A 26722-nucleotide genomic window follows, 5' to 3' on the forward strand; every position below is an offset into this window, starting at 1 on the left:
AGAGATCTTCTCCTCTATACGGTTTAGTGCTGCCCTGGCTTCATTAGTCAGGCGGCAGGGCGCATTAATATCAGTGTCCCCTTTTAACAACTCGAACAGGGGTGCTAGTGTATGGTTGTCAATTCCGCATTGCGTCCTTATCCAATTTATATTCCCTATAAGCTTCTGGACATCATTGAGCGTGCGAATTTCCATTGTAATGGCTACATTTTGGGGTTGAATACTGTGCTGCAGTACCTTCCAGCCTAAATATTTCCAAGGCGCCTCCATTTGAATTTTTTCCGGCACGATTTGTAATCCCCATGTCTGGAACTCCTGCCATAGAGCAGGCAGTACTTCTTGCGTTAAGTTTTCTGTCGGACTGGAGAGCAATATGTCGTCCATATAATGATAGATGTATACGTGCGGGAATCGCTTGCATACGGGGCGTAGCACTCCTGCTACGTATGTTTGGCAAATTGTTGGGGAATTTTTCATCCCTTGAGGCAGCACAGTCCAATGATACCTATCCATTGGTTCGGTCTTACTGATTTTGGGGACCGAGAACACGAATTGAGGAGCATCAGCAGGGTGAAGTAAGTGGAATAGTAAAGAAGCAGTCCTTTAAATCAATAATTACTATATTCCAATTTCAAGGGATCATAGCAGGAGAAGGTAATCCAGGCTGGGGAGCTCCCATGTCCTCCATTGCATTGTTTATTTGATGTAAATCGTGAAGTAATCGCCATTTCCTGCTTTTCTTTTTAATAACAAACACGGGTGAATTCCAGGGGCTGGTTGTGGGGGTAATGTGTCCCAATTGTAACTGTTCTTGGACAAGTTCTTGGAGAGCAGCGACCTTTTCCGCAGGAAGCGGCCATTGATTCACCCACACTGGAGTATCAGTTCTCCAGGTGAGTCTCATGCGCGGTCGCTCGTCAATGGCCGCTATTGAAAATTTTCCGGAAAGCTCAGAGTGAACTCACCCTGTCCCATCACATCCCTCCCCAGGAGACTGACAGGTATGAGGGCAGCATATGGCCGGACATTATAGAGTGAGCCTTCATGAGTCTTAATGGTAAGCATATAACGGCTCTGAAAAGTATCGGAGACACCACCAACTCCCACAAGGCCTTTTGTGGTGGAATCTAACGGCCAACCTTTGGGCCAATCCTGAAGAGCAATTACTGTGACATCTGCCCCGGTATCCATTAATACGGTTATTTGTGCACTCGAGGGGTTGGCCTTTGGGTGATGAAGTGTTAGGGTCAGTGTAGGTCTCTTAATAGTGATGGCCGAGGCCCAAAAAACTGATGGGAGTCCCACCGATCCAAACCCCGCGTCGTGTCAGTCACGCGTCTCTGCTTGTGGAACTATGGCTTTAAATAGTATTAACTGTGCAATTCTAGTCCCCTTGGGTATGAGCATTGCAGGAGAAGGTGAGAGAGGGAGTTAGGAGAATATAATAATTTACTAACTTTTAGAGAATTTACTAACTTTTTAGAAAAGGGGGGACTGAGAGAGGGAGTTAGGGGAATCTTATCAAGTAGAGATAGAGTGCTGACGGCATGAAACTAGGATCCTACTTAGTGTCTTTACTAACTATGGTGCTTGTGCAAATTAATTAAAGCAAGAAGCCTTGGGCCCCTTTACCAAGGTCAGTCTCTTAATAAGAGTGTGAGCCTAGAAAGAAAGAAAGAACCACAGGGGTTCAAGAATAGCCCCACCATATTCGGGAAACAACTAGCCTGTGATCTTGAAGCTTGAAAGTCCCCTTCGGGAAAAGGGGACACTGTTGCAGTATGAAGAAGAAAAGGAATGTGTATAATGGACTATTAGTTTACTAAATGTTTTTTGGCACTAATACTGTGAACCCAGCCTCTTTCCTTAGTAACAGAGTTTCCAGATTACCCATTCATGATTGCATCAAGACCATGGACACTGTATACTCCAGCTAACCAGACCTAAAGGATACACCCCTAGAAGATGCGGAGGATTGGTATACAGATGGCAGCAGCTTCGTCCGCCACGGACTTCGCCTCACAGGATATGCGGTAACAAACATCAGCCCAAAAGGCAGAAATCATCGCCTTGATAAGAGCTTTTGAGCTGGCAAACATTTGGACAGATTTGAAATATGCCTTTGGTGTGGTGCATGCACACAGGGCAATTTGGAAGGAGAGAGAGGACTTTTATCTTCCTCAATTAAACATGCAGAAGAGATACTGAAATTACTCCAAGCAGTATACCTGCCTACTAAAGTTGACATTAAAGGACATCAACTAGGGGATACTGATATTGAAGAGGGAAATAGATTGGCTGATGCAGGAGCCAAAGGGGTGGCAGAACGGGCCCCTGAGAGTCAAATTTTGGCACTAGTACCAAGAACAGAAAATCAGGCATTAACAAAAGCTTCAGAAAATGAAGTATAATATTCTAAGATGTAAATGGAAAATGTTACCTGCAGGTTTAATGTAAATAAATGATGGGAGAATTGTGATATCATATTAAATTGAATGGTAATTGTAGAACATAATAAAACATGCTGGGGAGCTGAAGTAGTATAAGAGTTTTTAAATAGAAAATGGATAGGGCCTAATTTGTATACCATTGTTAGACAGGTATAAAAGTAATCAAGCTCCAAACAGTGGCAAATTATTTTTTTGAACTCCCAAGAAAAGGGGGGTATCAGTATTTATCGGTATTAACTGACACCTTTTCAGGATGGCCAGAAGCATTCCCAACTAGAACAGCCAAGGCTCGGGAGGTAATTAAGATACAAGAAATAATACCACATTTTGGAGTTCCAGCAACTATATCCTCTGACAGGGGACCACACTTTATCTCAAGAGTGGTACAAGAAATTAGCCGCCATTTGGGTACAGACTGGCAACTTCATATCGCCCTCAGTCGAGTGGCCAAGTAGAAAAATGAACCACTTAATCAAACAGCAAATTGTGAAACTGGGAGAAGATGCAAATTTGGTCTGGCCTCAGTCTCTTCCTTTAGCCCTTTTGCGTATACCAAGGGCAAAGGAAGGGTTAAGCCCCTTTGAAATCTTATATGGATGACTCTATGGAATACAAAGAGGGATATCCATGCAAGCTGGGGATGAAATTATGACCTCCTATATGGTGGCCTTAGGTAAACAGCTCGATGAAATTGGACAGCATGTGAGTGGGACTTGGGGTAGTGGGTTAGATGGACCAGTGCACAATATACAACCTGGAGATTATGTGTATGTAAAGTCTCTTGCAGAGAAGACCTTGAAACCACAGCGGGAAGGACTGTTCCAGGTCACAGCGACAAGAATCAAGGAGCAGAATGCCTGGATCTATCACACCAGAGTGAAAAAGGCACCCAAGACCCCATGGAAGGTTACTCAGGTGCAACCTGGAAGGTTACATTTCTCACAGTCTTAATGGTATCATTGGTCAAGGAAACTGAACAGTGGGTGCACAATACCTATGTGAAACTCACCCAGGCAGTGAGTGATAGTTTCAACCTTTCTGACTGTTGGGTGTGCACAGTGCTGCCTAGAGGCAACCTAGAATTCCCCGTATGGGGCATATGCAGTATGAATTGGACATTGACCTTTGCGTACCCAAGAAATGGAACATGTCCATTTGGCAAGGATGATCGTGAACATCTAGGGGAGAGATTTGAACTACTCCCACACGAAAATGTTAACGTATACATGAGATGCTTAAATGATAAAACCTCATGCATAGGTATAGGTCCACTTAGTTATTTAGCCCAGGAACCTGACAACTGTAGTATGGCAGAATATGTAGGAACTTTTAATCTTACTAAAATTAGAGATTATGGTGTAGGTGTCACAATATGTGCTGATAAAAAGGATACAAACTCAGGATCTCACAGCCTCAATTCTCTCATGCAAATTTGCAAGCTACAAAAAGGATTCTATTGCCTATGTGGAGATGGGCGTGCTAGGAAAAGCTTACCCTTAAATTGGAAGGGTCATTGTATTGGGGGCTATCTTAGCCCTCGAGGGGGTATATTCACTAAACCACCTCCGGGAATAGTCCGGACCTTATGGAGACAAACACGTACTGTTCCGAATAACCCCCTCGTGATGAGACCCACGGGATTCCATAGTTTTGTAAGGTGGTTGATTCCATCCCTGGGAATAAGTGAAATAGAAAAACCTATAATATCTCAGCCACATTAGAAATTATTGAAAATACCACAGCTGATGTTCTTTCGGCATTACAGGAAGAAATTTCCTCCCTACACAAAGTAGTACTTCAGAATAGGATGGGATTAGATATGCTTTTAGCCAAGGAGGGAGGACTGTGTACAATCATAAACCAAACTTGCTGTGTATATGTTAACAAACAAAAACAGATTGAGACCGACCTGGAGAAGATTTGGGAAAGGAATAAAATTTTGCATGCAGTAGCTCAGGATGACACGTCCTGGGGATTTACAGACTTGGTAGAAAAATTGACTTCCTGGTTGCCAAACCTAACCTGGTTGAAACAGTTGTTTATCACAGTAACCGTGGTCGTGGTTTTGTTCATGGTTCTTTGTGTAGTGATCCGATGTATCTTATGGTGTTTTAAGAGTACGGGAAACTCCTACAGCGAGTAGAAAAAGAACCAACTCAGACGGAAACTGGAGTCTAACAGATACTTTGAAGGAGTGTTAGATAGAGAAACACTATATTGAACCTAGAAATAGTAAAAGAATTTACTAACTTTTTAGAAAAGGGGGGACTGAGAGAGGGAGTTAGGGGAATCTTATCAAGTAGAGATAGAGTGCTGACGGCATGAAACTAGGATCCTACTTAGTGTCTTTACTAACTATGGTGCTTGTGCAAATTAATTAAAGCAAGAAGCCTTGGGCCCCTTTACCAAGGTCAGTCTCTTAATAAGAGTGTGAGCCTATCTTAAGAAACTGGTAGAAACTGGTCCTGTGGATGGACAAGATCCAAGAAGCAACTGAGTCTGCGCAGAGACAAGAGGTCAACTAGCGGTGATGAGGAAGAGTCATCAATCTTCATCCCCACGACCCCCGAAGACCACCACCAGGAGACACTGCGCAAGCGCAGGTGGGAGGAGTTTATGGAAATGACTCCTTGGAACTAATTTTAATACGAAGCAGGGACAGGTTATGAGTATGTATAGGCGTATTGTGAAACTTCATGCATATGTAACTCTTTACTGCATATAACCAAGGCAAGTTGCCGCGTCAGGCACGCACGACTTTGGCGGGACTACCCCCCGTGCTGCCCAGCGCTGAATAAACATACCTACTTCACAATCTTACTGATTGTGGAGTCCGTTTTCCGCAAGTCAAAGGAGTCCATGCCATTGCTTGTATTATTCCTTCATATTCAGCATCGATTACTCCAGGCAGTACAAAAAGACCCGTTAGTGGGGTGCTAGACCGCCCTAGCAAGAGGGGGCTGCATCCCTTCCCTATTGGTCCCTTTACGTTTAGAGGTATTTTGCGGACCCGAGTGTCCCAAAGGGTGCAGCTCGTTACTGTGGAAACATCTAATCCGGCGCTTCCTCAGGTTCTGGCTGTGAGGGAATCCACGGTGACGTAGTGGACGGGATCGCTGGAGCAGTGGGCGGCTGCGGTCGCAGCCCGGTAGTCATCATCGCCCAGGGCGGTGACTTCCGCGAGGACGGCCCGCCCACGAAGGAGGGCCGGGGCACTTGTGTCATCGCGCGGCCCCGCCCCGCGCTCTGCTTCCTGTTTCCCTGCCGCGGTTGTAAAGGTTGTCCCTCTGCATTATGCGTCGAACGGCACTGGCTAGCCCAGTGCCATCCCGTGCCGCACCGTGGGCAAACAGTGGGAGGGGCAGAGTTACCGCGTTCCCCCCCCCGCTCCTCGCTGTGGGCATTCGGTGGCAAAATGCCCCGTGGCTCGACAGCGAAAACACCGTTTTCGCCCGGTTTTAAGCGCAGCAGCAAAAGCTCCGGCCAAAGCGGCAGTGTGATGTTCTATGGATCCGACTCGATTGCAAGCCTCTATCATTTGTACCAGTGTAGTATTAGCAGGCAGGGCTTGGAGTATTTTCTTACAGTCTGTGTTTGCATTTTGCACTGCCAGTTTTAGTATAAGGACCTCTTTGGCCTCGCGGTTGTCAATTTGTTTGTCCAAAGCGTCTCGCAATCTATCAATGAATTGCATATAAGGCTCGGTAATTTGTTGCCTAATGCTGGTAAATGATGGCTGGACTTTTCCAACTTCAGGCAACTTCAACATAGCCTGGAAGGCCAGAGACGCGGACTGCCGCAGGATGGCATCGTTGAGCCTAGCCTGCAATCTCGGATCAAATAACGGCTCAGTCCCCATCAACTGTGGGATCCCGGCTCCCCGGAGGGGGTCGCCGGGCTGCCGGTCCAGGTTACGCAGGGCGGCCAATTCGCACGCTTCTTTCCATTTTTGCTCCCACAGTAATTTTTGTGTTGGCGTTAAAATCATCGCGGCTATCTGACGGCAATCGTACGGCACCAGCAAGTGACCAGTCATAACGTTTTCTAACAATGACTGAGTAAATGGTGCATGTAATCCATATGTAGTCACAGTCTTTCTCAATTCCTTAATTAGATCCCATTGGAAGGCATTATATTCATTTGGACCGTTGGGTCGCACCTGCACCGGGAAAGCCATTCCCACCGGGTCCCCGTCTTTTAGCACTTCTCGGCGCACCAGCTCCCATCGTTCCCGCGGGTCGAAAGCTCGGGCTCCCAGAGAGGCATTATCAGGGGCAAGCAAGGCGGGAGCCGAGGGGGTCAGCGGGGAGGGGTTCTGCGGCGGCGGTCCGCGGCCCTCTTCCTTGTCATCCCCCAGGTCTATCAAATTGCAGTGCTCTGGTGACCTTGCAGGCTCTGATCTCGGTTCGGCTGCTGTTATTGCCTGGGCAGCGGCATTCTGTACTTCCTTTTCTGCCTGCCACGATCTTAAAGTCTCTGTCACCAGCCACCACGTAGTCATCACCTCAGCAGCATTAGTATCCCCACTGGATGCTGCTTCCCATATTTTTTCCCCCGCTTGGTCCCAAGTTTTTACATCAAATACTGTAGAAGCCATTGAGGGGAACCCTTGTTTTTGCAAAATTTTCAATAATAGCTTTATCTTAAACGGATCATATTTTACTCCCCTGTCTATTAGGAGTTGCTTTAGTAATTTCACTATAGCCTCTTCCTCTGCCGAAAGGCTAGCTCCCATGATTAATGCCCAGACGCTCACCTGTCCTCCAGGTGATGTCCCAGGGTCGAAGCTGCAGTCCAGCTGCGAGCTTGATCCGTTTGGCTGGGTTCCGTTCAGACTCTCGTACAGCGCTGCTCCTTCCTGATCATGTCGGGGTCACCAATTGAAGGCAAGCACGACACGGACAGCTGATGGCTCTTCAACAGCAGGACCTTTATTGCCATTTTTCACCACTACATATACTTTTCCCGTAGCCCCACACGCTGTCCATGCACCCGAATCTGTCTTACAATTGGTTAGAGACCCTCAGACGCGCCTTGAGCCAGCCAGCAATTGGCTACTGCCCAAAGCTCATCTTTAACACTGTAGCCAATTTACTTTATCTCGTCCTTGCTCAAGTTTTTGGTTCTACCGCTGTTTTCCTCATTAACTCAGGGACGTGTGAAACAGCATGAAGCCACCTGCGAATTCCTTTCCCACAAAACAGCACAAAGCTCCCTGCGAATTCTTCTCCCACACTCAGGTACATACAATAATTGCCCATTGATCATTTTATCCCCTAGTCTCAGCTTGGTGTCCCCAGAATGTGGCACTGTTATCCCAGTCCCTTCTACCCCCATTACCTTTTAGAGTTTCATTAGTTAATTTAAGCCCTGATACTTTGCAGGGCAACGATGACCTAGCTGCCCTAGTGTATTGGGTTCACATGGCAAGGTTCTGGTAGTGGGGGGCTGTAGTGGTGGCCTCTGTGAGAAGAATACAAAAGCTCCCACGTCAGAAAAGGGCCAGTTTCAGCTGGAAGAAAACAAAACCAAAACGAAACACTGCTGCACAACAGCAGCTGGGAGAGTGAGGAGTGAGAAATACCCTTGCAGACACCAAGGTCAGTGAAGAAGGAGAAGGAGAAGGTGCTCCAGGTGCTGGAGCCAAAGCCCGTGGAGAGGGCCATGATGGAGCAGGTTGTTGTCCCCCCTCGCAGCCCATGGTGTACCATGGCAGAGCAGAACTCCACAGTGCAGCCCGTGGAGAGAAGCCAATGCAGGAGCAGGTGATCGGGGGGGGATCTGCTGCCCATGCAGGTCCCAAGATGGTGCAACCCGCTCCCAACGGATCCTACAGCACAGACCCACACATGGAGCAGCTACCAAAGAACCGCTGCCTATGGAGAAACCAACACAGGACCAGCCCAGCAGGGGTGGCACCCCCACCTGAAGGCTATCAAACGGGACTTTAGGGGACTGGGGCAGTTAGTAGATGGAGCGGGAGTACAGGTGGTGTTTTCCTCCATCCCTACAGTGGCAGGGAGGGGTACAGAGAGGACACGGAAAGCTCACCTGATAAACACGTGGCTCAGAGGCTGGTGCCAACACAGAAGTTTTGTTTTTTTTGACCACGGGGAGATTTACTCGGCACCCGGCCTGATAACTGCAGGTGGGTCCCACCTATCTAAGGGGAAAACGGATCCTAGCCCAGGAGCTGGCAGGGCTCATTGGCAGGGCTTTAAACTAGGTAAGAAGGGGGACGGGGATGAAATAAGGCTCGTTAGAGGTGTGCCAGGGGGAACAAAGTCAGGGCCGGTGGAGAGGGCAATGGCCCAACTGAAGTGCATCTACACTAATGCACGCAGCATGGGCAACAAACAAGAGGAGCTGGAAGCCATCGTGCAGCAGGCAAGCTATGACTTGGTTGCCATCACGGAAACGTGGTGGGACCACTCCCATGACTGGAGTGCTGCAATGACTGGCTATAGGCTCTTCAGAAGGGACAGGCAGCACAGAAGGGGTGGTGGTGTGGCTCTCTACATTAGAGAATCTTTTGATGTTGATGTTGTGGAACTCCAGGCTGGGAATGATAAGGTTGAGTCCCTATGGGTTAGGATCAGTGGGAAGGCCAACAAGGCAGGCATCCTGGTGGGGGGCTGTTATAGACCACCAAACCAGGATGTGGAGACGGATGAAGAGTTCTACAGGAAGCTGGCAGAAGTTGTGAAATCGTCAGCACTTGTTCTTGTGGGGGACTTCAACTTCCCAGATGTATCCTGGAAATACAATACAGCTTAGAGGAAGCAGTCTAGGAGGTTTCTGGAGAGCGTGGAAGATAGTTTCCTGATTCAGCTGGTTAGTGAGCCTACTGGGGGAGGTGCCCCGCTAGACCTTCTGTTCACAAACAGTGACGGACTGGTGAGAGATGTGGTTGTCAGGAGCTGTCTTGGGCAGAGTGACCACGAAATGGTATAGTTCTCTATTCTTGGCGAAGTCAGGAGGGGGAACAGTAAAACTGCTGTCTTGGACTTGCAGAGGGCAGACTGAGCTGTTCAGGACACTGGTTGGCAGAGTCCCTTGGGAGGTAGTTCTGAAGGGCAGAGGAGTCCAGGAAGGCTGGGCACTCTTCAAGGAGGAAATCTTAAAGGCTCAGGAGCGGTCTGTCCCCCCCCACGTGCCCAAAGATGAGCTGACGCAGAAGAAGACCGACCTGGCTGAACAGAGAGCTGTGGCTAGAGCATAGGAAAAAAAAGAGGGTTTATGACCTTTGGAAAAGAGGGCGGGCCACTCAGGAGGACTATAAAGATGTTGTAAGGCTTTGCAGGGACAAAATTAGAAAGGCCAAAGCTCATCTGGAGCTCAATCTGGCTACTGCTGTTAAAGATAAAAGAAAATGGTTTTATAAATACATAAACACGAAACGGAGGACTAAGGAGAATTTCCGTCCTTTACTGGATGCGGGGTGAAACTTAGTGACAAGAGATGAGGAAAAGGCTGAGGTGCTTAATGCCGCCTTTGCCTCAGGCTTTAGCGTCAAGACCAGTTGTTCTCTGGATACCCAGTACCCTGAGCTGGTGAAAGGGGATGGGGAGCAGCATGTGGCCCTCATAATCCACGAGGAAGTGGTTGGCGACCTGCTACAGCACTTAGATGTACGCAAGTTGATGGGGCCGGATGGGATCCACCCGAGGGTACTGAGAGAACTGGCGGAAGAGCCGACCAAGCCGCTTTCCATCATTTATCAGCAGTCCTGGCTATCAGGGGAGGTCCCAGTCGACTGGCGGCTAGCAAACGTGACGCCCATCTACAAGAAGGGCCGGAGGGTAGACCCGGGAAACTATAGGCCTGTTAGTTTGACCTCAGTGCCAGGGAAGCTCATGGAGCAGACTGAGTGTCATCATGCGGCACTTGCAGGGCAACCAGGCGATCAGGCCCAGTCAGCATGGGTTTATGAAAGGCAGGTCCTGCTTGACGAACCTGATCTCCTTCTATGACAAAGTGACGCGCTTAGTGGATGAGGGAAAGGCTGTGGATGTGGTTTACCTTGATTTCAGTAAGGCTTTTGACACCGTTTCCCACAGCATTCTCCTGAAGAAACTGGCTGCTCATGGCTTGGACCGGCATACGCTTCGCTGGGTTAAAAACTGGCTGGATAGCCGGGCCCAAAGAGTCCTGGTGAATGGAGTTAAATCCAGTTGGAGGCCGGTCACTAGTGGAGTCCCCCAGGGCTCAGTATTAGGGCCAGTTTGTGGCGAAATGACCACACGGACACCAGGGTTCTTTCAGGATCAGTAACTGCTACTACTTTATTGATGACATAACTTCAACTCTCTCTTACTGAGGGCGTAACTTCATCTCTCAGAGTGAGGGCACAACTTCATTCTATCCCTTATTCAGGACAGGCTCCCTTCTTATACCATTCGCCCCACAGCAGTACTTTTCCACTACCTCTTCATTGGTCAACAACTTTGCCCGGCAACAGCAAACACCCAGCAACTTCCATGCTTTAACGGCTGGAGAACAAGCAACCCTAGACGGCATGGCATCTCCTGAATCACCCTTCTTTGCTCCCTCAAAACTCTTTACATTCCTGATGGCCTCATCGTTAAGAGTCCGATGTTATCACCAACCATGGGGCTTGTTGACCCCCATGGCCACACTCCCACACCAGTTCTCTTCAATATCTTTATCGATCATCTGGATGAGGGGATCGAGTGCACTGTCAGCAAGTTTGCAGATGACACCAAATTAGGCACGAGTGTCAATCTGCTCGAGGGTAGGAAGGCTCTGCAGGAGGATCTGGATAGGCTGGACCGATGGGCTGAGGCTATCTGTATGAAGTTCAACAAGGCCAAGTGCCGGGTCCTGCACCTGGGGCACAACAACCCCAAGCAGCGCTACAGGCTGGGAGATGAGTGGCTGGAAAGCTGCCTGGCAGATGTGAGAAACACTCCGTAGCCAATAACTTAGGCTCAGGCGAGGATCTCAGTGAAATAGTAATTTATTCGCGATTGCAATGGCGGGCGCCCCACAAGCAGGAGAGCGCACCCACTAGTTCCAAAACACAGTTTATATACTTTTTGATGACAGGACCCTCCCCTGTTTCCCCATTGACTGGGTAATCCAGGTTCACAATCTATCTGATGCTTCACAGACAATGCCTGGCCTTCAGTTGCTGGCCTGTTAAATTTCAAGCTTCTTTTGACTTTTTTACTGTTTGAAGTGGTAATGTTTCATCACTTATCTGATTTGACTTGACACCGTGATTTTCACCTAATTGCTCTAAGGAGTCCGGCTGTCTGCATTTTACAAGGTTTTCTGTTAAGCTTTCTTATCACTGCAAGCATATTTCAATACCACATTCCTTCCTTCTATACAATGTAACACTGCAAAAACAACATTTCCATTCCCACAATTCCCCCCTTTTCTCTTTTTATAATTTGTTGATTTTTGCAAAATTTTGCTCTAAGGTGTAATTTGGTAGATGTCTTCCTCTTCTTCACTTTCTTTGCTTTCCATTTCCTCTAATATCATCATCTTATCTGAGTAGGGTGGTGGATCCATGGTCATTTGTTTCGAAAGTGCAGTTTCAATTAACCGTTGGACAAGTCCCCTTACACAGGGGATAATGCAACAACCAATGGCTGTCAAAACTCCTGCTACTACAATCAAGGATGTAAATATGGACACTACCATTCCTTTCCATTTACCAAACCAAGATTCCAACCATCCTGTGATGGAAGTGTCTGTTCCTGAGTTTTCTGCCAATTCATTGGCAAGGGTGGTAAGCCCTTGCAATGCTCTAGTTACTGTGCCATCCAGGGCAGTATTGTTAGGGATAAAAGTACAACAACGGTTGCCCAGCATCACGCACACACCACCTTTCTCCGCAAGAATCGTATCTAATGCTATTCTGTTTTCCCAAGCCATTTTGCTGGTGGCATCTAGTTGTTCAGCGATTCCTCTTATCGCATCTCTTGTATAGTTTATGAATCTCTGCTGATTATAATAGATATAATTAATCCAATCCACATTTTTATTAATTGTTACCCACCAGAACAGTGACTCAAACCCTGCAGCAATTTGATTCCTGGCTTCCTGTTCATCAGGAACTCCTCTAGGCACCCCTATAGAATCTATGTATACTCTATCATCAAATGATATTCCTAAGCCTCTTTTACTTCTTCTGGGTATTTGTGATGTTTCGCTTTCAAATGCCAGGGTGAAGGGTATAGCTAATTGAACAAGTGCACAAGTGCCTCCCCAGTTAGATGGTAGGGTGGACCGTAAGATCTTCCCTCCACAGTACCACCAGAGATCTGCCCTAGGGATCTCAAGTCTTGAATAGTTTCCCATCAAGTCCTCGGTAGCATTCAAGGTCCTCGTGCACAAGGCAAATTCTCCCAGATGCCGGGTAGCACTCACACCCTGCCGTGAGAGGCAAGCTGTATGGTTACCTATAGCTGTGGAGAATACAGGGGGAACCCTGATATTGCTATCATGCGAGGAAGGGAATAGCAAAGAGAGAGACTTACAGGCCTCATTTCCCCAGGCAGTCTTTTCTTGGTACAATGCAATCATACATCGCATTCCCTGGGAATCCTTGGTCCACCCCAATGGGCAGGGCACTATCTGGGCAATCAGTCATCCCGAGGCACAAGCATAGCAATTGCTATGGTTGAGACTCTGGACAGTATATTTGACCCATTCTATCCAGGCATTCACATCCCCATACCCTGTTTCAATCTCAAATGTTTGAACTGCCGCATTTCAAAGAGGGCCTCCTGTTTTCTCTCCTGTTTTCTCCTTGAGTTTCTCCCTTTCTCTGATGGCAATAGAGGATCGTTTCCATACAGCTATTCTCAATCTGGCTGTTGGGTCTCTACCAGTTATTTGTTCCCTCTGCTCAATTATCGTTGGGCATTTAAATCTCCACAAGCTAACACCTCACAAGCATCAAACATGACAGATTGCGGTACATAACCCTCTGTCACATTCACCCATATTTTTATGGGGTATCCCATCTTACTATTATCTGGTCATGCCTTTTCCAAGTTGCCAATTGACCAAGACTTTCTCTGAGGCCTACAATCACTAAAAACAAAATTAATAATTGATTTTTCCCTGTCATTATTTTTAAACCTTAGGTTTCCAAATAATTATCAATACAAAGAATAAGATATACACTACTACCATAACAAACCCCCCTTGGGAACACTTCAGTTCACTATAGGCCAGTCCTTTCTCTCAAGCACAAGTCACACTCATTAGTTACCTGTGAAAATAAAAGGTTAGTTTACAATTGCAAGCTCTTATCCTGCTCAGAGTCCACTATGAGATTTTTCTCTTCGATTTCAGCTTCCAACAAGTCTTCTGTAGGAACAGCTTCCCAGGTACTAGGGTCGATGGATGCCTTCACTCGAGTATAGTGAGTCCAACCTTTTTCCTCAGTTCCTATGGCTGTTTCAGTGGTTAGTAGTACTTGGAAGTGTCCTTCCCATTCGGGCCGGAGTTGATCCTTTCCAGGTCTGAATCAGGACCCAATTTCCCACGGGTCCTGAGAAATGACAAAGAAGAGGACAACCCCAGAATACAGTTCTTAAGAAAACTCTCTTGTTTCGAATTGTGGTATCTCATCCCTTCTGCCCAGATAGGGTAATCCGAACAGCATCTCATATGGTGATATTCCTATATCCTTTCTTGGTGCTGTTTGAACCTGGAGGAGTGCTAAAGGTAAGCATTTTACCCAAGGAAGTTGGGTTTCTAACACTAATTTAGTTAATTGCTTCTTTAATGTCTGGTTCATTCGCTCCACCTTCCCAGAAGAGGAGGGATGCCAGGGGGTGTGAAAATCCCACTCAATCTCTAAGGCCTGCATTAACCCTTGCAGTACTTGTGAAGTGAAATTATTTCCTTGATCTGAATCAATGTTTTCAGCTATCCCATATCTAGGGACTATTTGCTCCGGTGATACCTTAGCCACCATGTTTGCAGTGGCAGATACAGAGGGGAAAGCTTACACCCATCCAGTCACGTGGTCAATTAGGACAAACAAGTACTTAAATCTCCCTCCTTTACGTAACTCAGTAAAGTCTACCTGTATACTTTGTAAAGGTCGAATCCCTGGCTCCCGTCCCCCTCTAGGTTAGTTACAAATGACCTTTTTATTTGCCTTTTGACATATGGTACATCCTCTGCATATTTGCTTCACTAAAGTGTGTATTCCTACACAGACATACTTTCTTAGCACAACATCACACATTGCTTGCATCTCCCAATGACTCTCTTGATGTAAAACATCATATTTGCCTCCTTGGTGCTTTATTCAGCATTTCTCTCCCATCAGGGAGTATCCATTTTCCCTCAGGCTTCGTGGCTCCTGATTCCTTAAAGAAATCTCTCTTAAAAACTTTTTAGTTCTTTCTTAGTTTTCAACAATTCCCTGAATCCTCTCTGGATTTATTCTCAGTTTTCCCTCAGACATTAGATGCCTTAAATACCTGACTTCTCTTTCTACGTATTGTAATTTATTTTTCAATACTCCCAAGCCCTGCTTTCCCAGAAAGTTGAATAGCTTGTTAGTAGCTTCCTTCACAACTGTTTTCTCCTGTCCTGACAATAAACGATCATACACATTTTGTAACAGAAATTCCTCCTTGGGAGGTTGGAATTGCTCCAAAATCTGTTCTAGAACTTTGCCCAAATTAATCGGAGGCCCTGTAAACCCCTGAGGTAAAACTGTCCATATGTATTGTTGCTTCCGCCCCCACTTCAGAGTCTTTCCAGTCAGAGGTGAATATATCTTTGCTCTCAGGGCCTGAGAGCACTCCATTAATACCACTGTTATTCCAGTCTAACAATTTACTATTTGAATGCCCAATTTCATCATCAAATCCCTTCCCAACAAGTTAGTCCCTGCCTTGGGCACATACAATAATTGCCCAGAGATCATTTTATCCCCTAGTCTCAGCTTGGTATCCCCCAAAGGTGGCACTGTTATCCCAGCCCCTTCTACCCCCATCACTTGTTAGGGTTTCATTAGTTAATTTAATCCCTGATACTTTACAGGCCAGTAATGACCTAGCTGCCCCTGTGTATTGTGTTTGATGGCAAGGTTCGGGAGGGGGCTGCAGTGGCAGCCCCCACGAGGAGAATCCAGAAACCACCCCGTAGCAGATAAGGGACAATTTCATCCGGCCCCAGAGGGGCCCACCACTGCCCAGAGCCAAGCCATGAGCAACACAGTCCGTGCCTCTGTGAGAGCACATCCACGAAAACAAACAAACAAACAAACAAAAACCTGCTGCTCAACAGCAGCTGGGAGAGCAAGGAGCGAGAAACCTCCCCGCAGACACCAAAGTCAGCACAGAAGGAGGGGGTGGAGGCGCTCCAGGCGCCGGAGCCGAAGCCCCCTGCGGCCTGTGGAGAGGCCCCTGGTGGAGCATGCTGCCCCCCCCCCCCGCCCCCGCCCCTTCTCGATACTTGGGAAACTGACCAAACACCACAGAAAATATACCAAAACTTCTAGACTGTTACTTAGATAGTGCCTACATCCTCTTTCCCTGCTCATTCAACTTTCCCAACTCATTCAAAAAAAACAGCTCTGTCAAACAATACATACCACACCTTTAACACCTTTAATAACCCTTTTTAACACTTCTTCCTATCTTTCTCCAGCCTGTACTTTCTCCAAAGTCTCAGTCATTAGCCAACTTAATTCCATACCTTTCTCCCTCATCCCATTTTCCTTCTCTCCTCCTTCTTCCACTCCGGATATTCCTACCTGAAGTGGCCAGCCTGCCCACACTTAAAACATCCTATCAAAGCCTGTCCCTGCTAAGATTCAGGCCACAACACGGGTAGCTTTCCTTGCCTGCCATTCCTTCATCTCTCTTCCCCTCTTTTCCATCCTGGCCCTGACTCCCCCTGAAGATTTTCTTCCTCTTTCTCCAACCCTCTGCCTCACTACCTGCTACACTGTCAATACCATTAGTTTCACTCTCTGCTTTTCCTTCTCATCTCCCCTCTTGACACACACGTTCAGGGCCTCCCACAGGAGGGCCCCCCAGTGACTGTTCACTACATCCCCCCCACCTTCTGGAGCATCTTCTGTGCATCTTGCCAGGCTTCAATCACAAAATGAACTTTCAAGAGCCCTTGGGATACCGGGTCCTCAGGATTCATCCCCAAGTACTTTCTCATTCTGACCCCAAGTCTCTCATATGATTTCTGTGTTGCACACTATTATTCTTCCAGCCAGGATCGGCAAGCGGTTATTTCTGCCCTGCCGGTATTACCCCTGGTCCTGGAGGATGAGTTCTTTCCCATTTTTGTATAGCAGCTCTCCTCCTGATCATTCCCATTTCTTTCCCTGTAAACGACATATTTATATACATAATTCCCCCTCCCCAAGAGTATAAGTTAGGTCCTAGGAAACTCCTAACCTCTCTGCTGGTAAGGAGGGGGGGAAGTTCACTTAAGAGGATACACAGTTAGTGCTAGTACTGTTAGTATCAGGGAAGTGTAAGAAATGGTCCAGCAATTCGTGCCACTAAGGGGTTTTGAACTTAAAACTTTTAAACTTTTAAACATAAGAACCAAACCACACAGTGAGACTGGATTATCATCATATGAAATGTTATATGGTATGCCTTATTCTCAAGGGATGCCCCTAGGGAACAATGTAGTTGAGGATCATAGTATCCAGAAATACATAATTACCATTGGAAGGAGATTACAGGAGATAAGAGAAATTGGGATGATGACTCAGACACCACCTTTAGGATTTGCTATTCATAAAATACAACCAGGAGACAAGGTCTTAATAAAAACCTGGAGAGAAGAATCATTGAACCCCGATGGGAGGGACTGTACCTTGTTTTACTTACTACTGAAACAGCTGTGAGAACAGCAAGAAGGGGTTGGACCCACGCATCCAGAATAAAAGGACCAATAACTACCGAAGCCTGGAGGGTTGAGTCCACTCCTGGGGAACTGAAACTGAGACTAAAGAGGAACTGATATCCCAGCAATGAGGTTCTGCATGAATTAAGGGCACTGGATAAAGAGGACAAGGCTGAAGGGAGGAAAGGGAGAAGGCAAGACCGGGGTAGGACCCTCCACTGCGGCGTGTATGGTCTACCGAGGGAGGCAACCCCTATGGGTATTGACCGCCGAGTGAGAGTGCCTCGACCGGACTTCTCCCACACCAAGATCAGTTTGTCCTGAGAAAAATAACATGAGAACCTTTTAAACCCATAATAAAATTGTGATTAGTTTTTCCAGGAGCTGGATCACCCTGAAGGGCTGAATGGTAACACAAGCTCTGAAAGCGGGCCCAACCCCATGATTGAAGGCGCTTCCCACACTCTCAAGATTGGACGGCGAAAAAGGCTTATAATATGACAGGTCGCCAAAGAGAACTGAATTGTGACTGTAAGTGGAAACCCAACGTGGGAGCTTGGAAGCGTGCATATACGAGTACAAACGGGGCAGACATTGTAACAGGACCACTCGGTAACAAGGACACTCTGTATTATCACGCCCCAAAGGGTAAAGATGGATGGAATGGTCCTTTTCCAAATGGGACATGGGCCCTAAAGGGACATTATTGGGTGTGTGGCAAACATGCTTACAAGAGGCTACCTGAAAATTGGTCGGGAATATGCTATGTGGGGTACATAAGACCCTTGTTCTTTTTATTGTCACAAACACAAGGAGATCATTTAGGAATAAGATTATATGATGACCTGAACAGAGTGAAACGATCTATAGATACTTCCTTAACCGGGGGTAGTGCCCAAAAATGGGGAAAGGATGAATGGCCTCCTGAAAGAATCATACAGCATTATGGGCCAGCCACCTGGAACCCAAATGAGTTGATATCAGGAGCCCGAGAACCTATTTATAATTTGAACCGAATAATTAGGTTGCAAGCTATCCTCGAGGTTGTAACAAATCAAACAGCGACAGCCTTGGATCTTTTGGCTGACCAATCCACTCAAATGAGAAATGCTATATTCCAACATAGAATGGTCTTAGACTATTTACTAGCAGAAGAAGGGGGAGTATGTGGAAAACTGAACGATTCTAATTGTTGTCTACAGATTGATGATAATGGAAAAGTGGTCAAGCAGATAACAAAGGAAATTAGAAAGTTAGCCCACGTCCCAGTACAAACTTGGAAGGGTATGGATTGGGATTTCTTTTCATGGTTGCCTGGTGAACCATGGGTTAAAAGGATGCTGTTTTTATTTTTATGTGGTGTAATGACATTATTGTTTATACCTTGTATGATACCTTGCTTTACGTTGTTGATACGGCGAGTAATAAATAGCACCCAATTTGTGATGACTTCAGTGGAGAGAAAAGGTGACGTGTCGATAATGATGCTTAAGAAGTGGACACCCCGAGAACTGACTGATGAAATCCAATTGTTACTGACAAAGGTTGAAGGAGAGACACGAATTGATGATTAAAAAAAAAAAAAAGGGAGGAATTGTAAGAAATGGTCCAGCAATTCGTGCCACTAAGGGGTTTTGAAGGGTTAACATTGAGGCCTGGGTTTAGGCGAGAAAAGAACAAAGGGATTTCTTCGGAGAAAAACTGCTGACTTTGCACGGATGTGCAGTAACTTCTGATAGCCGGCCAAGAGACCACTAGATAAGGAGGAAGAATAAGAGCCTTCCTGTCTCCCTGTCTCCCTGGACCACTAGATAAGGAGGAAAATATGAGCCTCCCTGTCTCCCTGTTCGAGCGGCCCCTGAGAAAGTAACAGAGACTGATAAGCAGGCGACATCGGATTCGGGAAACCAATTATAATAACCTTGCCTCTTTTAGAAGTAGTAATAAATATGTATTAGCCTAGGAGTATAAAAAATTAGATGCCTTACGTAACGGGTGTGCGTCCCGGTGGAGCAGAGACTCCCGGCGCACCCAGCGCTGTTTGCTTGCCTCTATTCGTTTAATAAATTGTAAACTCTGATTGTAATCCTATTTGGGACTCAGTCATTTATAACAGAAGGCAAAATTCTCAGTACCTCTTCTACCTTGTTCTAATTCTTGCCAGAGCCTAGAGTACGCTCTTCTCTAGGGACAGTGTTAATTGCAGTCCCTGTCTCCTTTCCTGGAGCGACTGCTGCTGCCACCGGTGCAATATTAGGATTATAGGGAGCATAACTTGGCTCCTCCTCCAAAAAAAAAGGAATCTTATTGTTTACACATAAATTTCAAGCCTGAATTTTCATCAGGCCCGTATTTTGGCTAAAATACTGCTGTTTCCTTAATTGGTTCTTTTGTCCAGACTAATACACAATATTTAACCATATTTATTTATTTATTTATTTTACCATCTCCTCCAATTTTGAGATTATTTTTCCAATTTCTTATAATTCTTCAGGAAGAACTTTCGGTAGGCACTCCCCCAGGGATATCTCCCTGTCCCCTGGAACTCATATTTCCCATTTTTCCTATCCTGGAAAATGGGGGTGTACTGCCAAGCACTTCCCCGTGCAAGAGCTACCGCACACCTATGAGTTTACCAGATTCCCTGGTGTACTTCCGAGCACTACCCCGTGCAAGGATTACCGCACACCAAATTTCCCTGGTGTACTTCCGAGCACTACCCCGTGCAAGGCTTACCGCACACCAAATTTCCCTGGTGTACTTCCGAGCACTACCCCGTGCAAGGATTACCGCACACCAAATTTCCCTGGTGTACTGCCAAGCACTTCCCCGTGCAAGGCTTACCGCACACCAAATTTCCCTGGTGTACTGCCAAGCACTACCCCGTGCAAGGCTTACCGCACACCAAATTTCCCTGGTGTACTTCCGAGCACTACCCCGTGCAAGGATTACCGCACACCAAATTTCCCTGGTGTACTGCCAAGCACTACCCCGTGCAAGGCTTACCGCACACCAGATTTCCCTGGTGTACTTCCGAGCACTACCCCGTGCAAGGATTACCGCACACCAAATTTCCCTGGTGTACTGCCAAGCACTACCCCGTGCAAGGCTTACCGCACACCAAATTTCCCTGGTGTACTTCCGAGCACTACCCCGTGCAAGGATTACCGCACACCAAATTTCCCTGGTGTACTGCCAAGCACTACCCCGTGCAAGGCTTACCTCACACCAGATTTCCCTGGTGTACTTCCGAGCACTACCCCGTGCAAGGATTACCGCACACCAAATTTCCCTGGTGTACTTCCGAGCACTACCCCGTGCAAGGATTACCGCACACCAAATTTCCCTGGTGTATTGCCAAGCACTTCCCTGTGCAAGGGCTTACCGCACACCAAATTTCCCTGGTGTACTTCCGAGCACTACCCCGTGCAAGGCTTACCGCACACCAAATTTCCCTGGTGTACTTCCGAGCACTTCCCCGTGCAAGGCTTACCGCACACCAAATTTCCCTGGTGTACTTCCGAGCACTACCCCGTGCAAGGATTACCGCACACCAAATTTCCCTGGTGTACTGCCAAGCACTACCCCGTGCAAGGCTTACCGCACACCAAATTTCCCTGGTGTACTTCCGAGCACTACCCCGTGCAAGGCTTACCGCACACCAAATTTCCCTGGTGTACTTCCGAGCACTACCCCGTGCAAGGATTACCGCACACCAAATTTCCCTGGTGTACTTCCGAGCACTACCCCGTGCAAGGATTACCGCACTCCAAATTTCCCTGGTGTACTTCCGAGCACTACCCCGTGCAAGGCTTACCGCACACCACATTTCCCTGGTGTACTTCCGAGCACTACCCCGTGCAAGGCTTACCGCACACCACATTTCCCTGGTGTACTTCCGAGCACTACCCCGTGCAAGGCTTACCGCACACCACATTTCCCGAGACTCTTCCTTTCTCTCCCTTATCTCACGCTTCGTCCGTCTCCGGCCGTGCCCCTCGCGGAGCTACGGAACCGCGGATCAGGACTCCACACTCGCTTCGTACAAAAGTACGTCTCAATCACACATCACACATCACACAGTCTCACCCGACCCCCGAGGCAATACTTAATATTTCTTACCTTGGTCTGTGCACAGAGTTACCGGATCAATTCTTAAAACCCTGAGTGCCTACCTTCTTCCTTTTCCCCACTACTTCACGGATCCTGCCTCTTTAATCAGTCTCGGGCCCTCTGTCAGCTCTCCGCAGAACCGCCACCGTCAATGCACAGGACCGCTGAAATCAGCGGGGCATGCCTTCCTGCTGCTGCGGCGGTGGGGCTCCCCGGTAGGTGACTGGATCCCGGACGAGCCCCCAAATTGTGAGAAACACTCCGCAGCCAATAACTTAGGCTCAGGCGAGGATCTCAGTGAAGTAGTAATTTATTCGCGATTGCAATGGTGGGCGCCCCACAAGCAGGAGAGCGCACCCACTAGTTCCAAAACACAGTTTATATACTTTTTGATGACAGGACCCTCCCCTGTTTCCCCATTGACTGGGTAATCCAGGTTCACAATCTATCTGATGCTTCACAGACAATGCCTGGCCTTCAGTTGCTGGCCTGTTAAATTTCAAGCTTCTTTTGACTTTTTTACTGTTTGAAGTGGTAATGTTTCATCACTTATCTGATTTGACTTGACACCGTGATTTTCACCTAATTGCTCTAAGGAGTCCGGCTGTCTGCATTTTACAAGGTTTTCTGTTAAGCTTTCTTATCACTGTAAGCATATTTCAATACCACATTCCTTCCTTCTATACAATGTAACACTGCAAAAACAACATTTCCATTCCCACACAGAGAAGGACCTGGGAGTATTGGTTGATAGCCAGCTGAATATGAGCCAGCAGTGTGCTCAGGTGGCCAAGAAGGCCAACAGCATCCTGGCTTGTATCAGAAACAGTGTGGCCAGCAGGACACGGGAAGTGATTGTCCCCCTATACTCGGCTCTGGTGAGGCCACACCTCGAGTACTGTGTTCACTTTTGGGCCCCTCACTACAAGAAGGACATGGAGGTGCTCGAGCGAGTCCAGAGAAGGGCAACGAAGCTGGTGAGGGGTCTGGAGAACAAGTCTTACGAGGATCGGCTGAGGGAGCTGGTATTGTTCAGCCTGGAGAAGAGGAGGCTCAGGGGCGACCTTATCACTCTCCATACCTTAAAGGAGGCTGTAGCGAGGTGGGGATTGGTCTATTTTCCCACGTGCCTGGTGGGACGAGGACGAGGGGGAATGGGCTAAAGTTGTGCCAGGGGAGGTTTAGGTCGGATATTAGGAAAAACTTCTTTACCGAAAGGGTTGTTAGGCATTGGAATGGGCTGCCCAGGGAAGTGGTTGAGTCACCATCCCTGGAGGTCTTTAAAAGATGTTTAGATGTAGAGCTTAGTGATATGGTTTAGTGGAGGACTTGTTAGTGTTAGGTCAGAGGTTGGACTAGATGATCTTGGAGGTCTCTTCCAACCTAGATGATTCTGTGATTCTGTGATTCTGTGGGAGGGACCCCCATGCCAGAGCAGGGGAGAGAGTGACCGTGAAGGAGCAAAGGAAATGAAGCACCATGGACCGACTGCAGCCCCCACTCTGGACCCCTTGCACCACTCAGGGCGGGGAGGTGGAAGAGTGTGGATGGGGGAAGGTGCCCTCAGCTTGTTTCTTTGTTTCTCACTGCTCCAGCCCGTCAGCAATACGTAAGTACCCCGAATACTTTCTCATTGTTGTGGTTTAACCCGGCTGGCAGCTAAACACCACACAGCCTTTCGCTCACCCTCCCCCCTCCCTCTCTGGGATGGGGGAGAGAAACGGGAAAGTGAAGCCGGTGAATTGAGATAAAGACAGTTTATTAAGACAGGAATATAATAATAACAATAATAATAATAATAGTGATAATGATAATAGTATTAACAATAATAATGTGTAAGAAAACAAGTGATGCACAATGCAATTGCTCACCACCCGCTGACCGATGCCCAGCCTATTCCCGAGCAGCCGGCCCCCCCACCCCGGCCAGCCACCCCTATATATTGTTTAGCATGACGTCAGATGGTATGGAATACCCCTTTGGCCAGTTTGGGTCAGCTGTCCTGGGTCTGTCCCCTCCCAGCTCCTGCTGCACCCCCAGCCTGCTCGCTGGCAGGACAGAGCAAGAAGCCGAAAAGTCCTTGGCCTGGTGTAAACACTGCTCTGCAACAATTAAAACATCAGCATGTTATCAGCGCTCTTCTCATCCTAATCCAAAACATAGCACCCTACCAGCTACTATGAGCTACTTAACTCTGTCCTAACTGGAACCAGGACACTCATTCTGACCCTAAGTCTCTCATATGATTTCTGTTTTGCTGGTTGTTATTATTGCAGTTGGATAAGCGGATATTTCTGCTCTATAGGAATTACTCCCAGTTGGAGGGGGGGGGGGGGCATTGGTTCTTTACCATTCTTACATAGATGCCCGCCTAATCATTCCCCTCCTGAACATTCTTCTCCAGGGAATAACATACTCAAGATTGACATCATTACCCCCCAGGAATACAAATTACCCCCTAGAAACTGATCTGACTGTTCTGCTAGTCCTGTAGGGTCCTCAATTAAAGAGTTCATTTCCTTCTTAAAACTCCTAACCGCTCTGCTGGGAAGGTGGGGGGAGTTCACATAACCTATTTGTCCTTCTCCCACTGGGACCTCCCTAAGAGGATACATAGGAGTGTTAGTACTGCTAGTATCAGGGAAGGCGAAATTCTCAGTATCTCTTCTAGGTTGTTCTAATTCTTGCCAGAGCCTAGAGTGCACTCCTTCTCCAGGGACAGTGTTAATTGCAGGCCCTGTCTCCCTTCCTGGAGTGGCTGCTGCTGCCACCGGTGCAATATTAGGATTATAGGGAGCATAACTTGACTCCTTTTCTGAAAAAGGAGTCTTACTGTTTACATATAAATTTTTTGCCTGAAGTTTCATCAGACTCGTATTCAGAATACTGAAGTTCCTTTTATTGGCTCTTTAGGCCAGACAATTACAAAATATCTTACAATTGTTTTTTTTTCCTGTTTTTGGGTTTTTTTTTTCCAATTCCTTATCATTCTTCCCAAAGGACTATCTTTAGGCACAATTCTGGGGTCTCCATCACCATTCTGCTGTTCCTTGGAGCCCTTATTCCCCATCTCTTCCTGATGTGCTGCTGTGGACTTCACCGCCCATAGGGGTACCACACGCCTGTATCTAAGATAAGGAGAGAGGTGGGTCACACTGCCAAACAATTTACTGTGCCCAGGTTACCATACACCTAAAGGCTCCTAATTCCCCGAGACTCTCTTTCACTCTATGTTTCACTTCGTCTGTCTCTGGCCGCACCCTTCACAGGACCACAGAACCGCAGATTGGGACTCCACACTCGCTTCGCACTAAAAGTGCGTCTCATTCACACTCCACACAGAAGTCTCCCCGAACCCCCCAGGCAATACACTAAAGCTTGCCTTACCTTGGTCAGTGCATGGAATTATTGGGTCTCTTTCAATAATTGTACCTGTACCTACTGTTCTCCCTTCTCCCTAGTCCTTCAGAGAACCTGTCTTCAGTTTAACAGTTTTGGTTCTTTGTCAGCCATCCCGAGACAACCCACCACCCCCGACGGGACTGCTGAAATCAGGGGGGGTGCACCTTCCCGTCCATGATGGCAAGAACTCTCCAGTAGGCGACAAGATCCTGGATGAGCCCCCAAATTGTGAGAAACACCTCAATAATTTTCTCAGACAGGGATTTCTGTGAAGCTATTTTATTCTTGATTGCAATGGCGGGCATCCATATATGTACAATTTGATTTGACCAACCATTAATTTCTCGTTTTCCTTTTATTTTTCTTTCTTCTCTAGAGCCTAGAGGGCCTGCATTTTTTTTGTTTGTTTGTTTTTCCTGCTTTCGCACTGCTTGTCCTGTTTTTCTTAGCTATCCTCCTGATTTTGGGACAGTGGGACCTTCCCCTTATCTGCGTAACATACTCCCCACTGCTATGCCACACAATCACTTTTGAACATGCAAGGTTAGTGGAATTTTCCAATGCAAAAACACATTCTACTGCAAAACCACAACTTTGTTTCTCACAGTATGAACTAAAACTAGAAGTGAACTCCATCCTCTGAAAAATAAGCATTCAAGAAACAAAAATTCAAACCTAACATCAATATGACTAAGCTAGTAGGGTCAGGATCTTCAGGTAGTAAAAAAAAGACTAAGTAGCAAGGTCTGGTATTTCTTCTTTATGTAAAAGTCCTGTTCCCAGAACAAAGGAAGAATAAAACATCAAAAGAATATTTCATCACTCCGAGACCTCAAAAATCTGTTCAGACATGAACTGCTTAAATCCTTCTTCTCTAAGGTTTCCAACAGGACCACACAAAAGAGCAGCAGCTCCAGTCACGCAGTCTTAACTGAAATGAATCATTTCTCCCCACCATCCATACCTATTGCTATCAGAACAAATATTTAACCAACTCCTCACAACATAGTTCACATTCCTCAGTAGCTGTTTTAACCTTTGCTTTTAGCAGTCTCTTACTTAGAGTCTCTTACTTAGAGTCTCTTACTTAGAGCTGATTCATTTTTGTTCCCCACAGTTGTTTGGGTATAACCATTGCTGTTTTAGATCAGCCTATTATAGCTATATTATAAAAATATTAGTTAACATGCATTCATTAGTTATCAGTGAACACCCTACCACAAAACTGAAGTTCTACATCTCAGAATGTTAGCAAGAATGTGAGACAAGGAACAAGATAAAGGATGTTGATTCTGTAGGTTTTAGCTAACATAATTGCGTGTTAACGACTCCAGAGATAAGGGAGTAAAAGACTGTATGCATACATAATGGAACCAGCAAGGACTGGCTTGACTGCTGAGGTCTGTCCAAGACAGGAAAGGCCAGAAGATTAGCAGCGGGGAAGACTTCTGGCCTTCAGCAAAAGACCAACAGAGTACCCTGGACGACCACCCAAGGACTCCAGTATGCGTACGAATAGAGACGGAACCTATGTTAATGATTCTTTGGAGATCTGATGAATATGCAAGAGACTTATGGGAAATGAAATGAATACATATTTATCCCACTAATATAAGCACACTGCCAGTAACCCTTGGTGTGTGTGTTATGCGATCCCCCACCCACCCGGTGCCGTAATAAAGAATCACAGAATCACAGAATTGTAGGGGTTGGAAGGACCTCGAGAGATCATTGGGTCCAACCGCCCTGCCAAAGCAGGTTCCCTAGAGCAGGTTGCCCAGGTAGGCGTCCAGATGGGCCTTGAATATCTCCAGAGAAGGAGACTCCACAACCTCCCTGGGCAGCCTGTTCCAGTGCTCCATCACCTTCACCAT

At 46.9% G+C, this 26722-nt stretch overlaps 1 protein-coding gene across 1 annotated transcript in view; it reads left to right on the forward strand.

Moving 5' to 3' along the window:
• The window catches only part of LOC310888609 (uncharacterized protein), a gene marked incomplete at both ends in the record, with an annotated part of 380131 nt that extends 358147 nt beyond the window's left edge, over positions 1-21984 (forward strand). Inside the window, 2 exons of the mRNA XM_083815484.1 lie at positions 19947-21191; positions 21979-21984. Of these exons, the coding sequence (XP_083671610.1) occupies positions 19947-21191; positions 21979-21984 (1251 nt within the window). The remainder of the gene's footprint in view (positions 1-19946; positions 21192-21978) is intronic.
• Positions 21985-26722: the final 4738 nt, after the last annotated feature.

The sequence above is a fragment of the Anser anser genome (genome assembly GCF_964211835.1).
Source record: "Anser anser genome assembly, chromosome: W".
Classification (NCBI taxonomy): Eukaryota; Metazoa; Chordata; class Aves; order Anseriformes; family Anatidae; genus Anser; species Anser anser.